General features: G+C 42.4%; 1 protein-coding gene across 1 annotated transcript in view; it reads left to right on the top strand.

Moving 5' to 3' along the window:
* LOC132475756 (inactive dipeptidyl peptidase 10-like) overlaps positions 1–16644 on the top strand; it is a 234101-nt gene that overhangs the window by 204582 nt on the left and 12875 nt on the right. The window contains exons 9-15 of the mRNA XM_060077059.1: positions 7135–7289; positions 8916–9013; positions 9578–9701; positions 10521–10559; positions 12086–12193; positions 15797–15888; positions 16325–16372. Coding sequence (XP_059933042.1) covers positions 7135–7289; positions 8916–9013; positions 9578–9701; positions 10521–10559; positions 12086–12193; positions 15797–15888; positions 16325–16372 — 664 coding nt within the window. The remainder of the gene's footprint in view (positions 1–7134; positions 7290–8915; positions 9014–9577; positions 9702–10520; positions 10560–12085; positions 12194–15796; positions 15889–16324; positions 16373–16644) is intronic.

Genomic DNA, 16644 nt, shown 5'->3' with positions numbered 1-16644 from the left:
TTATTTCCTCGTTTTTGGCGACCCCTTCTGGTGAAATTTTCCAAAGACAATTTTCCTTTGCCAAATAACTCCCGCCCACAATAATAATTCTTGTCCATAATTTTTTTATAGACTCGGGTTTGGCCCTTGATGGTTTCACTTGAGTTTGAAGAACATTCCTTTGGCCAATTAGAAGATATACAATTTCCTCGTTTACGGCGGCCCCTAATGGTGAAATTTTCCGAATTCTTTATCTACTGGTCACCTCCACGACCAGTAGCCCTAGGGGAATTTATGAAGCTGCAGTGAGGAGGGCAGAGATCACCCAGTTGAACGAGGTCATTACTGCTGAGCCAATTCTTTATCGAACGACATTAAGGGTAGCACCAACATGTGTGTCAAATTTGGACTCGATCCAATTTGTAATTTTGGATTTTTTTGGATTTATGACTTTCCACGTCTAATTTAGCTCATAAACTAATATTCAAAACGCTTCCGTTTCGTCGTCGAAGGTCGGATCAAAAAAAAAAATCGAATTCATTTTTTTGTGTACGTTTGAAGATGTCGTGTGCGAAGTTTGGTGTTGATTGGTCAAGAAATGTGGGAGGAGTAGGGAAAAGGCAGTTTAGCGGTTTTCGCGATTTTGCGAAAACAATTATCGACGCAAATGGGCGTGGCCTATGCCAAAAGATGCAGCAGACTCCAGTGAATCTGTGGGTATACCGTTTTTGACGTTTTTGACTGTGGGTATACCGTTTTTGACTATATTCCTTGGTATAGCGCCACCTAGGGACCGGCGTGTCTGGATTTGGTCGTCTGCGTAGTCCGAAGAGACCTGGATCTAGTCATGCAATTGGCGTGTGTGCAGCATTTACGGTTTGGGCTGTGGTACCACTTCTAATGAAGGAAGTATAATAATCCCTACAAAAACAAAAGGGATCCAACCTGTTGGCTTGGACCCCTAAAAATAATCCTTACAAAAACAATAGGGATCCAACCTGTTGGCTTGGACCCCTGATTAGTTACGTCCAGGGCTGTAGTAGTGGTCAAATTAGAGGTGGGTAAACTATGAATTTTGTGATCAGACCGACCTCGACACAACGCAACGCAAAGTGTTGCGACTCTGTAAGGCTAGCCTGGCTATATTCCATTATGTTATCAATTAAAGTCATAATAAATCAATCAATGACAGTCAATGAATGTGTTTGTAGTTTATTCAAATTATTAAAATTTCAACAGTAAAGAAAAGTATGTGTAGATTAAGAACTATGGCATGTGTGTATGTGTGTGTATTAGTATGCATGCTTTTCACAGTAGTGCCCAGAGGGCCTCCCTGTCCTCCACGTCAGGTCCTGCCTTGCAGGGGCGTGTTCTGGGTTTCATGGCTCCCCTGTGCTTCACCAGCCAGGACTTCACATACTGTGTTGGATTGAACTTTGTGAGTGGTGGGCCATTCAGTTGAATAAACATCAAGGACGACACTGTGACCATGTGCAGACTGCATCTCAGGGGGCACACTATGATGTTCATTAAGCTGAACCCCCTCTCACACTCAGCAGTGCTAACTGGAATGAGATGGTGGATATTCAGGAGTGGTGCAAGGTTTTCTGGAATGATGCTTGAGTTATCCTTGAAATCCCTATAGCCTTCAAGAATTTTTCTCTCATCAAGTTTTCTCTCGGCAAGATGTTTCACCTTGGATTCCCCATACGGTTCCTCTAGGGGAACAGGCCAGTTTGCTGGGGAAAATAACTTTAAAGAAAATAAATAATAATATTAAAATATTTATAATAAAATTGGTTTAACCGCCAACCGCCCGAATTTAATTTTTGTCGCGTCATCCGCCCGATCCACGGTTTAGCCGCGGAGTCCACGGCTGCAACCGCCAACCTCGCATCTCCAAATTGAGGAGCGACCGAGCTATAGCGAAGTTGATACGCCAAAACCGAAGTTTGATATGGATAGTAAAACTCTGACTGACTTTCGCTCATTTTGACATGGGCAGTACACGGATAGCATGACTACGCATTGGCCAAACTGAATGCTCGTAGTCATTTAATAGTTCGTCAAGTAAAATTGATTTATAAATCACAAAAACAACTCATGTGAATTGATCATCTTCAGTCTTACTTTGCACTTGAGGCCTTTTTCGGGCATCTGTTTGAGTGGGAGCACTCGAAGGTCTCTTTAAAAATCACCTGACATCCATGGCTAATTAATGACAGGTAGGCAGGCATGATAATCCACAACGCGTAGGGCCATGTGTTTACATACTTCCTGTTTACATATTTTCCTGGATCCTGATTGGTGTTTTAAAATGATACCAATTTTTTCAGATTATTCCAACGGCAGAATACAAGGCACAGGGAACTTTGAGGTGCGTAAACGCCACCTCCACTACAGCCCTGGTTACGTCTTAGGGAGGACATCCAGTCCATGGGCGTCAGTTTGGTTTGAAATGTGCTGGGGACAGAGACGCATTTGGATGTGTATTATCAGAAGTGCTGGGTACAATGAGGATGCATTCTTTTTTCTCTCTTTAGTGCCGGTAATGAAAGGTTCTGAAAGACGGCATACCCATGTAGCTAATTACTAAGGAATAAAATGTATACAAAATCTGTCTGGCACGTTTCATGAAGAAAACTTTTCCAAAACGCATCGGACACATGACCCACTATGTTCTGCTCAATGTATCCAATGACAATGTGAAGTGACATGGCTAGGCTACCAACATAAACAAGAGGAGCTAGGAAAGGAAATTAACTGCGTGTTTAAGTTCAGAAGGCGCATGTGTGGCTACACACAGCACTACAGAATTCGTCAAGATTGAAAAAGAAAAATATATTTGTTGCACAGCTGAACGCTGTATCACATCATGAGCTGGCTACTCTAAATTCACAACACGCATTCCATCCAATCTAGCCTACATCAGGCATTCTGACCAAAACTCATGCACTCCCCCCCAGAATTCAAGCAAAGCAAGAATGACCAAAAGTCACTTTGTGTCAACAAGTGACTGACTCCACCGACTAACAATTGCAAGTTAAAACAGCCGACCACTTGAGTGCAAAAAACACAAAAGAACTTGGCACAGCACCAGCAAATCTTAAGCAATAAATATCACGTCTTACCTTTATTTATGTGCCCGTGGTCTGCAGATGCATCCCGTGGTGTAGCCTACCACAAACCCACTAGTTCAACAGGTTATCGTTCTGACACTGTCCATTGTCAGAACTGCCCATCGTCGTGACACAGAAGAAAACAAGAATGTGTGTTGGCCTCAGAGAATCAAATAAAGCCATAGTTGTGGACAGTCATCCTCTACCACATATGGATGCTTTCTACCCCTGCTGGGTCAATCATGTTTTCCACAATTGACCTTGAGAGTGCCTATCATCAACTTCCTCTGCATCCCGATAGTAGGGATTTGACTGCATTTGTAACCCATGAAGGCCTTTTCCGATTCTGCAGGATACCTTATGGTTTAGCGTCAGCTCCAGCTGCTTTTCAGAAGATGATCGTCCTGCAAGGTGTTCCAAACGTGAACAACTACCTAGATGACATCATATGCTTTGGACGCACCCAAGTGCTGCATGACACTGCACTTCAAGAAGTGTTACAAAAAAAAAAAGTGCTCACAAATGCAGTTCTGCGTCTCAATGATAAAAAAGTGCCAGTTCAGACAGTCCAGTCTGCGCTTTCTGGGTCACTTAGTTTCCGCACAAGGCATCGAGCCGGATAGAGAACATGTTAAAGCAATTGCACAAGCACCTCCACCACACAATGCAGGCACCTTGCGTTCATTTCTGGGCATGCTTTCATGGTACAACAAATTCATACCCAACTATGCAACTGTGGTTGAGCCACTGCGTGCCGTCCTTCGCAGTGACTCAGACTTGGACTGATGCGGCTGACAAGTGTTTCAGGGTGTTGAAACAGCTGTTGGTGGACAGCTCAGCATTGGCCTTGTATGACCCTGCCCTGCCAAGCATCGGTTCTACAGACACCTCTGACTATGGCGTAGGCGCCGTCTTCACGCAGATACACCCTAACAACATTGAACGCACAGTCGCATTTGCTTCAGTAAAGTTGAAAGAAAATGTGCAACAGTTGAAAAAGAGGCCTTAGGCAGTGTTTGGGCAGTCGAGAATTGGAGAACATACCTGTGGGGGCACAGGTTCACTCTGCGTACCGATCACCAGGCCCTCACTACTCTTCTATCTACTAAAGGTGCTGACAGAGCTGGAATGTGCATCGCATGATGGTCAGCCCGACTGCTGTGCTTCAACCATGACGTAGTGTACCGTGCTGGCACACAGAACCAAACTGCGGACTGCTTGTCTCCATTACCATTGCCTACTGATCCTGCGTACGAACCAGAGACTGAGTTTGTTGCATTGCTTTCCACAGCACAAGCTGCCATTACACCGTCTGAGTTCCAATCTGCCTCTGCATCGTGCACAGAGATCTCTGCTCTGCGCGCACAGATTAAAAAAGATGGCCTGCTTGTCAAAAATCGGAACTGCAACCATACTTCAAAATGCGAAATGAACACTGGGACTTAGTGTTCCGCGGGTCTCGCTTAGTGGTGCCTATTTCTTTTCGGAAAACATTAGTTGTGCGGGCACATGAAAACCACCAGGGCATAGTACAATCTAAACAATGCCTGCGCTAGTTGTATTGGTTCCCTGGAATGAATGCCCTTGCTCAGTCTTACATCTCAGCCTGCATGCTATGCAAAAGTCTGGACTGCACGGCAAAGACTTTCGACGCACCACTACAGCCAGTACCTTAGCATGCAGTACCATGGACCAAGATAGGTCTGGATAGTAGGACCGTTCGAGACAGCCCCATGGAACTGTAGGTATGACATTGCTCATGCTGACTACTGTTCCAAATGGCCTGAAGTGGCTTTTACAGCATCAATACCAGCGAGGTCATGATTGGATTCCTCGCTAATATCTTCAGTCGTTATGGCAACCCTGAATGTGTAGTGACAATGGGATTCAACTGATTTCCACTGCCCTTTCCACATTCTTAAAAAACCGCAACATAAGACAGATCAAGGTGTCTGTGTATCACCCAGCGTCTAATGGAGCTGTAGAAAGATTGAATCGAGGATTGAAGAGCTGTGTGCAAGCTGCCATCATACAAGCTGCACCATGGAAAGAAACAATGACTGCTTTCCTACAGATTTACCGGCCAACCCTGGATTCAATGACGAATGTTTCACCTTTTGAACTGATGTTTGGTCGCATGATGAGAACCAAACTTGCTGTTATGCCATTGCCAGACTGCGAACACTGTGGCAAAAAGAGGGGAGTGCGAGCGCTTGCTCTCAAAGTAGGTCGTTATAATCTGTATTCTAATCAAATATGTAAAAAGGAAGGCGTGGTTATGGAATGAATGTGCATATTTTGTTCCTAGAATGTCTCATTACATGCTATATTATCAAATTATAACTAAATATATAATTACATGGTTAGAAAAATATAATTAGACCATGCAGCCATTTTTTTCATTATTTTTTTCGTTATATGGACGTTCTCTTTATACTGATGTAAACTTTCTTTATAACAAGATCTTTCTTTGACCAATCACCATCCACATCTAAAATTGTATCTATGAAGGAAATGCATACTCACCATGTCCTTATTCTTGCCTGCATGGGTTCAATAAAGTCAGAATCATGCTCCGGGACACGATTAAACAAATACATTTTCGTGACGGTAACTACTGAGAGTTCAACCCCTTCCCTCGCCCTTCCCCAGCTACAAAGTTAATTTGAGCATTCGCTCATATGCCATGCAAAAAAAAGCATTGCAGTCGCTTTTCTGTTCACCTGTTTGAGATTGAACCGAAGGTACACAGATTATTTATGCAAATGTGTGTATATTCTTTATTGTTAAATCAAAAACACAATGTACTATGTCCAACCTTTTTTACTGCATTAGCCCAAAAAACTGACTGAAACAATCCAACGCTTGACTTAAAGACTTGTTGTTAACCAGAAAAAAGCTCACAGATATCCTTCAGTTTGACAACTCTGACTTTCAATTAACGACAGAATATACTTTTAATTCATTATTGAATGGGATCAATTTAAGGAGTTTTGCACACACGGAAACAAGTTGATGAATGCATAATTGGGACAAAGAAATTGAGAGGAAACGACAATTAAAAGTGATAACATAAATCACCAGTTTGCAAAGGAGGGAGCATATACAGTTTCAAGTCTTCCCTCAGAGCTCAGCCCGGAGGAACAGCAACAACGGAAAGCGCTGTTATAAAGTCTGAGTTTAAGAAAGCCTTGTTTTGCTTCCCATTGAACTATATTGACATGTCATACTATGGCTGCACTTATATGGCTACGTAGCGCTTGGGTTATGGCTTGATATAATTTCTTTGGAAATCACTCATCTTCCATTAAAGCAGCGAAGCAAGCAGTTTCACATAAAGCAGAAGGAATTAGCAGGTAGGAGCCTTGTCCTGTGAGGCTAAATAGACTTCAATAATAAATAAAAGAGCTACTTAAAAGTTATTTGATTCAGATAAAAGCTACCGTATTTGTTGATCGTTTTGCGGGTAGTTCGATAGTGCTCTCTCGCCTTTGCTTTGATTATGAAGGTATTCCTGTTTTTCACCTGCCATATGACAACGTTGTTAACCCACCCACTCTTGAAAAAAAATTAGCTATCCTACTTTTGTAGGCTTTCATTTTTGTGCGGTATAAGGTGACAGGTTCTCTATAAGATAAATATAAATATCTCCAAACTCCACGTCTGGTCGAGACATTGCCAACTTCAAAGCAATGAACACATCAGTGGGGGGGTGCTGTATATGGATCACAAGTTCTGAGTATGTTTATCCTTTCTTGATATTTAATTTGAACCTTTATGGTCTAAATAGTTGATTGATTGTAGTTTTGGAAATTTGGAAGGCTGCAATTCTCCTAGCTGGCCGCTGTTCATCGCCATTTTGTCGGCGACTGTTGCCCACCAGGTAGCCATGGTAGTCACGTGACTGCAAAGTATGAATTGAGAGTTGGGTGATTTAAAGAGGATACTGCTCGTCTCATTGAAAACGAATATTTCCATCTTATCTTAATTATCCCCTTCCCCCCTGAAATGAACCCCCACTGCTCTGTGTCTGCAGAGGAGGTCCTCCAGACCCAAGTGGCCCACTGGTGGTCTCCAGACGGGGAGCGCCTTGCCTTCCTGGTCCTCAACGACAGCCTGGTGCCCAACATGGTGCTGCCACGCTTCACCGGCATGACCTACCCTAGAGGCAAGCAGTACCCCTACCCCAAGGTAAACACCCCCTTATCATTACTACCCATAGCACTGACCTACCCTAGGGGCTAGCAGTACCCCTACCCCAAGGTAAACACCCCCTTATCATTACTACCGCTAGCACTGGCATGACCTACCCTACATGCAAGCAGTACCCTTACCCCAAGGTAAACACCCCCCTTATCATTACTACCGATAGCACTGATCTACCCTAGAGGCAAGCAGTAACCCTACACCAAGGTAGCACCCCCCCCTTATCATTACATAGCACTGACCTAGCCTAGAGGCAAGCAGTACCCCTACCCCAAGGTAAACACCCCCCTTATCATTACTACCGATAGCACTGTCCTAGCCTAGGTGCAACCAGTACCCATACCCCAAATAAACACCCTCCACTACCGTAAACAACAATTAACCAGTATTAACCAGTATTATTACTACCGGTAGCACTGGCATGACCAAGCCTAGACTCCAATAATCCTGTGTTTTTAGCTAGATGTACATTTGATCATTGATGAGTCAAATGCCCGTACTTGAATGAAGCTTCTATTCAACAGGTTGGTTTTGTGAAATTGAACATATCTTTTGTCAACACAAAAAATGGCAGCTTAACATTTATCTTTGAGCTTTACCAGAAGAGTTTATCAGAAGCGTCAGAATAACACCTCTGTAACAAAACGGAAATAACGGTCTAACAGTTTGTGTGGGAGACCAACAGAAGAAGAAGAGGTCAATCAGCGACCATAAGGGAGTGCTACCTGTATTTGTTAATAATACTTGTACACAATTAACTTAATACATTTGACCTATACCCTGTGCATATTAATAAACAAAATAGTCATAATAAATCTTGTTTATTTTTACGGTGGAATACTTTACCTTAGCTTAGACCCTTTTACCCCCTTACACAACATTTTGTAGCCTAATTTTAAGTCACACACACACACACACACACACACTTCACTATGGTCATTAAAAACACCTGTCCCATTAGCACCGCAAGGTCATTTATCTCCCTGCCCTCTAACTCAGACCCTCTGCCCTCATGCGCCTCCACACCGCTAACAACAGAACAACATATGGTGTCCGTGTATCACCACTGACCCACTAAGGAAGAAACACCATCATGGGGTTTTAGAAGTGATATATTTGACACCCTTTTCAGGTTTTAATTTTTTTATGGGCAGCTTGATCAATTCAGATTCACTGATAAGCATATATGAATAATTAGAACCTTTCTCAGAAGGTAAACTCTTTTTGTGTATTCTTGCTAATAGCTCATTCATTCGTAACTACTTACTTTGTACACTGCAGTTTGACCGATTATCCGTTTAGTCAGATGCTGTAATAGATGTCATTCATTTAGGAGGAGCTAAGGCTAAACATCCTTCTCAGCAAGGCCTACAGGTAGACTACAGACATTTGGGATCGAACCCAGAACCATTTCAATGGGAGTCAAACAGCCGAACCAGTAGGGACTATCCTGCTGACTAATAGCTTCTATATCAACTTTTACCCTCCAGTTTTACGGATGACAGGACACATTTAAATGTTCTATTTCCCTTGGCTGCATGAACCCAGCTCTCAGTGTGATGGAGATTGGGCTGTTCTTCAAGTGTGTGTGTCACGTGTCTGTGTGTTCAGGCGGGCCAGGCCAACCCCCAGGTGAAGCTGTACGTGGTCAACCTGTACGGCCCCACCCACACCCAGGAGCTCACCCCCCCAGACAGCCTCAAACTCCGGTGAGCGGAGGAGGCCGCCTAGGCCGGCTAAACACCCATATTGAATGTATTTGTTGAAGGTGGTCGTTGAGTTTCAGTTGGTTTGTTTGGGTGTATTTGGTTGTTTTTGTCTCTGTTGTCATGGCTGTGTTGTCATGGCCTGCACTGTAGTGACCATATCCTTGAGTTAAGCTGAGGATCACAATAGGGTAAATTTAACACAACATCCTGTTCCTGGTATCACTATGTACCATTAAATACCAAGAAAAGAAAAGCAAAGGAAGAGAAGGACATGAGGATAAGGCTGAATGTATGAATCCTGTATTATTACAATTATTATGATCAGATTTTTATTATCAAGCAAGAGGAATTTGGAATTATTTCCACTTTTTGTTTATTGAGGTGTCTTGCCTGCCTTTTGTTAGCAAAACGGCATCAAAATGATATTAAACGTGTCGTGGATCTTTATTTTGTAAAATGGAGTACTACGTTACCATGGCAATGTGTTGTGGTTGTTTGTGTGTCATTAAAGGGAGCACTACGTTACCTTGGCAATGTGTTGGGGTTGTGCATGTGTCGTTAAAGGGAGCACTACGTTACCATGGTGAAATGGATCAGTAAGACCAAGACGTGTGTGCGGTGGTTGAACCGAGCCCAGAACATCTCCATCCTCACCGTGTGTGATACCACGACAGGCGCCTGCGTCAAGGTAAGCCTGTTCCCACCTCCTGCTCCCTGTGTGTGTGCGTGTGTGTGGGCTTGCATGTCTGCGTTTTGCATGTGTGTTTTTTCTATGCTATGGAATGGATTGGAATCCATGGAATTTTGTGTGTGTGTGGTTACATTGGTAAAGTTTATAAATGTCTGTTTAAAAATGTTTAATAATTCATACACACTACATACACACACTAAGTTAGTAGTCTTCGATGAATCTCTCCTCATCTCATGTAAGTATTGTAGATGAGAAGGACTTGGAAGTGGCAAGCTCACACTGCAGGGCTTTTCATCTGAACAAAATCCGGTCCAAGAAGAGCTGTTCACATCTAACAACTGTCAGATGATTTAAAATCCCAAAAATCAATGACATTTGGTGCACAGTTGCCTAGGCTAAATGTGGCTGTGTGAGCCCATATCAAACCTTTGGCTCCAAGGTTAACCATTGGCTCCAAGGTTAACCATTGGCTCCAAGGTTAACCATTGGCTCCAAGGTTAACCTTTGGCTCCAAGGTTAACCTTTGGCTCCAAAGCCAAGGACAGGCAAAGCCCAAACAAGGGGTGCCCAGTTGAGGCAGCTTATCACTGGTCTGGACTCCAATGCCAAGACTCCTCTCAAACCTAGACTGTCTGTCCTTTCTGTTCATTTGAAAAAACACAGGGAATGGATGCAATTTGAAAAGGATTTGTGGTCCACAATATAAACGCAAATCTCCAGGGTTTTGGTTTGCTTGAGTTATGTTTTTTGTTAGATTTTGAGGAAAACCTGTTACTAAATCAAACTATTCTTTCTTATTTTGTCTTTACGTATCAGAGACATGAGGAGAGTTCTGAGCTCTGGCTTTCCAAGCAGGTAAGATAACTGGTCTTCTCATCCAATGCTCATCTCCCTTCTCTTCATTCTCTTCTCCACTTACGCTACTCCTCTCATCTAAACTTCTATTCCAACTATTGTCTCTCAAATACTTGTCAATAAAGACACATCGTAGCCGTTGTTATGTAACAAAGCAAATGTATATATATGAATGTATATCTAACTAAAGATAAAGTACCTACTCAAGATAAAACCATGACTGTGGATAATAGCTTATAGAATAACCAGTAAATTACATCACTGAAGAATTTGCTAAAGGTATTTTTTTATCACGTTTTGTTTATGCGAATTATACAAGTCCCGACTAAATGCCCAAGCCAAAGATTCATCTCCGTTTTAATTAATTGCTTATTCGATAATTACTTGACCTGTCCATAAAATAATATAATTTTATAAAACACCCAAGGAATCATTCATTGAAGAAAAAGTGCATTTATTTCTCCTTGTGCGGCCGGATGTCTTTCATCCTCTTTCACTTGAAAAAATAAATAATTAATAAGACATTCTTGTTAAAATTTGAAGGCTCACCTGAATACACTGTTCTCTGTGGGGTTTGCCAGTTGCGGTAAATCGTTCCGCCGGTAGAATTTAAATGAAGCGAGTGCTGTACCGCTGACCCAGATATACGACTCCTGCATCACTCTCTCTGCTTGTAGAGGGAGTTTAATAGGCCAACCAGAATCAGAACAAGATGTATCACATGAAACCACTCATATCCAAACAGTATACAGGCTGTGTACTGTGTACTGTAGGCACAGCAGAATCAAGCAAAATGGCTTCATCTGGATGTAAGCTCTGTCTAGCATGAGATCATCCTGAAATCATACATTCTGCCGGTTTTCCAAATGTTGAAGTTTAACTACAGTATATGTCACTGTACTGACACAAGTTAACACTGATGATGTGTACTGATATATAATACTGATATTTGGAATTCATTTGGAATGATATATTGGAAACACACATGGAAATTATTCAGAGGGTTTCCTTAACATATTTTGGAAGGTTTTCTGAACAATTTCTTGAGGTCTTCCAGAATATTCAAGACCAGCATTGACCAGCTTTGACCAACTATCAACCAGCATTGAAACACATAGTTTTAATTACATAGGACCACAGTCAAGTTTCATTGACCTCCTCTCCTACGTCATCGCCCTCCCCCATATTGGCTCCTGTCTCAGAGCCACGTGTGGCTTGACATTGCCTGTCCTCAAATGAGTAATCAACTTTAGGGGATAGTTATCAAAAGGAGAATACATAAACGCCTCTGAACGCAGTTGTATAAACCTAAAACCATTAAGTGCAATAAACCGGTGACACATCAGCAGACCCCTTTAGATTAACGGCTATGATCGGCTCGACCTGGGCCTGGTGTTGCTAGAGATCTGTCTGAAAGGGTGGGGGTCCAGTGAATATGAGAGAGTAAATAAAACATGAGCTTGCAGAACCATGGGGTTCCCAGGCCTAGAGAGGAAGGTGGTGATGGATGTTCTCCTGTCCTATAGAATCAGGAGCCGGTCTTCTCCAGAGACGCCAGCCGCTTCTTTCTCACCGTTCCTGTAAAGCAGGGAGGGCGCGGAGAGTTCCACCACATCGCCATGTTCACCACACAGGTAACTATTCTGTACTTATCTAGCACAGGTAACTATACTGCCTGTGTTAATGCAGCACAGGTAACTATACTGCCTGTGTTAATGCAGCACAGGTAACTATACTGCTTGTGTTAATACAGCACAGGTAACTATACTGGCTTTATTTGTATACAGGTAATAATGCAGGTTACACTGGCAATAATCCCTTACTTTATCAAAATAGCACAAGTAAATATTCAGATGTTATTGCCTTGCCACAGGTAAATATTAAGCCATATTGATGCCGCAAATAATTGGGTGAATTATGAAATCATTATCGAATACTCCTAAATCAATGAATGAATTAACCAATCATAGAAATGAATCCACTTCGTTTTGAGCTCAATCCAGCCCTCTTCTTCACCCTCTGAGCACTGCTCCAGAGTCTGTCCCTGCTCATTAGAGTCGGCTGCTCCCTGATCTATTTTACAGTTCTGATCACCACGGTAACAGCACAGTTCTGGCAGTGTGTGATCTTTCAGCTCCTGAAAGCAGTGGAAACCATGAGCTCATCAATGACAAAACTCCTGCTTTGTAAGAAACCAGAGGAAAAACAACAAACAAACCCACAAACAAAAGACATCAAGCTCAAACCAGGGACCTACAACTAACCATTTCCAAGGAAAGGAGGTTGAAAAGCCACAAACACAGCGCCCCTGGAATTTTATTACCAACTGAACCCAAATGAACACGATTTATTCAGTACAACTTTGGTAAAATGGTATCGTTGCTGTTTCTCTAGCTTATTAGACCTCTCAGAGATTATTTACTTGGTCGTTCATTTCTTAAATTGGAAATGGAAATTTACAATGAATTATCAAAAAATGCAATCTACAGATCTGTTTAACCATAGATTGTGCAAACCAAAATGTTCCCCCGGGGCACGCAAAGTTATCAAATCCTCACTACGTTTCTCATGATTTGCACACATGGTTTGGTTAATGAAATACAGTAACATAATTCAAAGTGTTCGGACACTTACTAAGCACTATACACAGTTATTGATCTGCGTATTCTAATTATGTTAAATAATGTGTAAAGTCATTTTCAAAATCGTATCATAGAAAATAGGCTTAGTCCTGGCCCTTCCACTTGTTACATGTTATCCATGACTTCTGTTCTATTGGAGGACGTGTGGAGCTCTGTCTGGGCAGCGGTTGAGAGAAAGATGAGCCTTTCGGACACTTATAGTACAACACCACTGTGTATGTAGATGGTGAAGCTCCGTCTGAGCAGCAATTTATTGAATGCCCGTGTCCAGGTGAGGTTTAGGCTTCCCGGACATGTTTTTTTAACATTGTTTTTAATGGCTAGGTCCCGGCTACAGCTTGCTAATTTTTGTATTTGTCTGATAAAAACTTCAGGCCGAGTTTCTTCCTTAACGAGGGCCAGATCTCAGCCGGATTCACGTCTATGTTGAAGCTTAAACATGGAGCAATTCTTTACGAAAGACCAGCAAAAGAGGATGTATTTGCTGCATTAGTTTCCCGCTTCAATAAAGATGCAGTGAGCACCATATATATGCAGCGCCGGGAAGAATATCATTTTTCAGTGGAATTACAACAATTTAAACATAACAACATATGAAAAATGTAGGTAGGGACATTTTAATATATACTTTACAGTTAACTCCAAATCCTGCTTCAGTCGAACGCGCACCTTGTTTGGGAACTCGCGCCTTATCCACAGCACCTGACAGGCCGGTAGCACCACCTTGACCTAGGCAGCCCATCTCCTAGACCACTAGACCAAGCATCTGTATGCTTTGAACCTGTAACGAGGGAATGAATACAAATCAAATGGATGATTATTAAAATATTAAATAGTATTAGTATTAAATAGCCGAAAAAACATATAATACGGGAGTTTAAGTAAATGCTGATTGAGCCTAAGCCCTTGTATTTGAAGTATTATGAATGCTCCAAACTGGGTGACTTTGGAACTATGTATGAAAGAGAAATCTTTGAGATGCCACCTATAAAGAAGAACGTATCAGTTACATCGAGAAGTAACACTAGCTTGAGAGAATTTACAGCAATGTCAGTGGAAAAACACCATGACAGAAGCAACGACAGAGCAGTACCTGTGTCAAACATTTATCCCTACAGTCAGGTCGGCCGGTCACACAGTAACAAACAGTCAGACCAATCAGTCAGGTCTATAGGTAAAACAGTAACAATCAGTCAGACCTCCAGTCAGGTCTGTAGGTCACACAGTAACAAACAGTCAGACCTACAGTCAGGTCTATAGGTAAAACAGTAACAATCAGTCAGACCTCCAGTCAGGTCTGTAGGTCACACAGTAACAAACAGTCAGACCTACAGTCAGGTCTATAGGTAAAACACTAACAATCAGTCAGACCTCCAGTCAGGTCTGTAGGCCACACAGTAACAAACAGTCAGAACTCCAGTCAGGAGCCTCGGTCCCACAGTAACAGTCAGACTTCCAGTCAGGTCTGTAGGTCACACAGTAACAAACAGTCAGAAGTCCAGTCAGGAGCCTAGGTCCCACAGTAACAGTCAGACTTCCAGTCAGGTCTGTAGGTCACACAGTAACAAACACAGTAACAGTCAGCCTTACAGTAAGGTCTGCATATAGGCAGTGTTGGGAAGGATAGGCTACTTTTGTAATGTATCCAGTTACAGAATACAGATATATAAATGCCCAAAAATGTAATATGTAACGTATTCCGTTTCATCACTCAATCTGAGTATTGTATTCAAAATTCTTGGATTACTTCCACATTGAATTGCATATTATAAGTGCAGGAATGCGGCGTCAAATCCTGCTTACTAAACAGGCCTGTTCTGGTGTGTTCTTCTGTTCAAACTGGCTGAATGTGTTAGGCCCAACTCTCCCTGAAAGTACACTATTATATATAATTTGCTGTAGTGGAACAAAGACTAGGGTAGAGAGAGAGAAGAGAGAGAGAGAAGATCGGTCAATCATTGAATCATTAAATGCATCAGCATTTTTCTGTTTGTTTTCCAGCATACGTTTTATGTGTAATTCCCCGACGGCCCGATAATTTGCAGCTAGTCTTGGAGTTACCGCTAATCAAACGATAATTCCCATTATGCACGCGGCTGAGCGGGTGCCTGTTATGTCCAAAGAAGCATATGCTTTGTAGAACTGGATCGGACCGTGGTGCGTTCGCTTTCACATCTCAAGTGAACCGTAGCAGGGTTCGTTTGGAAGCGAACCGAGACCAGCTGTTCAGGGAGGTGTCGGTCGGCTGATTTGGTTCACATCAAAGTGAGGCGGTTGCATTCACACCAACGCAAACGTACCGAACCAAGGGACCAAACTCGTTTAGTGCGCACTAAATGCTGTTGGTGTGAAAGCACGAATAAACTTCTGAAACAGAAGTATCGTCATGTAATCCATTGATTTCAACAATGTAACTGTATTCTAAATACCAACTATTTAAATTGTAACTGTAGCGGAATACAGTTAGCTATAATTTGTATTCTGAATACGTAACGCCGGTACATGTATTCCGTTACTCCCCAACACTGTATATAGGTCACACAGTCAGATCTGTATTCATCTTACCTTGCTTATCTTGCTTCCCATTCCTCCCAGTTCAGAACAGACCAGAACGAGGTTCGTCACCTGACCTCGGGCAACTGGGAGGTGACCAAGATCGTGGCGTATGATGAAGACAACGACAACCTGTAAGTGCTGCCCACCGAGGGGTCACAGGGACGTTACTGCTCAACCATTATGGTCACATCCCTAGCCATGTCGGGGGGTGCTAGTGGTGAGGGTGGAGCGTTAGGGTGGAGGGTTAGGGTTAGGGTGAGGGTTAGGGTGAGGATTAGGGGTGAGGGTTAGGGGTTAGGGTTGGGGGTTAGAGGTGTTGGTTGAGGGTAAGGGTTGAGGGTTAGGGATGAGGGTTGACGGTTAGTGGTGTGCGTGTGGGATGAGCTTTGCAGGTGAAGGTACTGGGTTTGAACCTGCTAATGTCCTAAACCTGCAGGCGTCCTTGACCAAGATTCCTAACGCCTAACTGATAATTATCGGAACTTGCTATAAGTATAACTTGGTTAAAATATTCTGCCCAAAAATAGTAATGGTATTAGTTGACATGGTTGTTTTTGTATTGTTCAGTTACTTTCTCAGTACAGAAGGATCGCCACGACGACGTCAGCTGTTCAGGTGAGTTGATCTATATTCTTTTGTAGTTTTGGTGTGCGTTTCAGATAATTCTGTCGATTGTCAAAACAGCATTAGCAGTACTTTAAATGTCATTCTATTACCACTGCCATATATTATTGTTTTAATTGCACCGTGTTCTCACAAGGCTTTGGTAAATTTCATGAATTTATCTTTTGCTAAATGCAAGAATGGATATTACAGTTTAACCATAATGTGTGAGCGAATAACATTTAAACATTAGAGGATATACACTATATTGTATTATATTATTT

This window comes from Gadus macrocephalus, chromosome 17 (genome assembly GCF_031168955.1).
Source record: "Gadus macrocephalus chromosome 17, ASM3116895v1".
Lineage (NCBI taxonomy): Eukaryota > Metazoa > Chordata > Actinopteri > Gadiformes > Gadidae > Gadus > Gadus macrocephalus.
The sequence above is the reverse complement of the archived record's forward strand: the minus strand, read 5'-3'. Positions and strand labels throughout refer to the sequence as shown.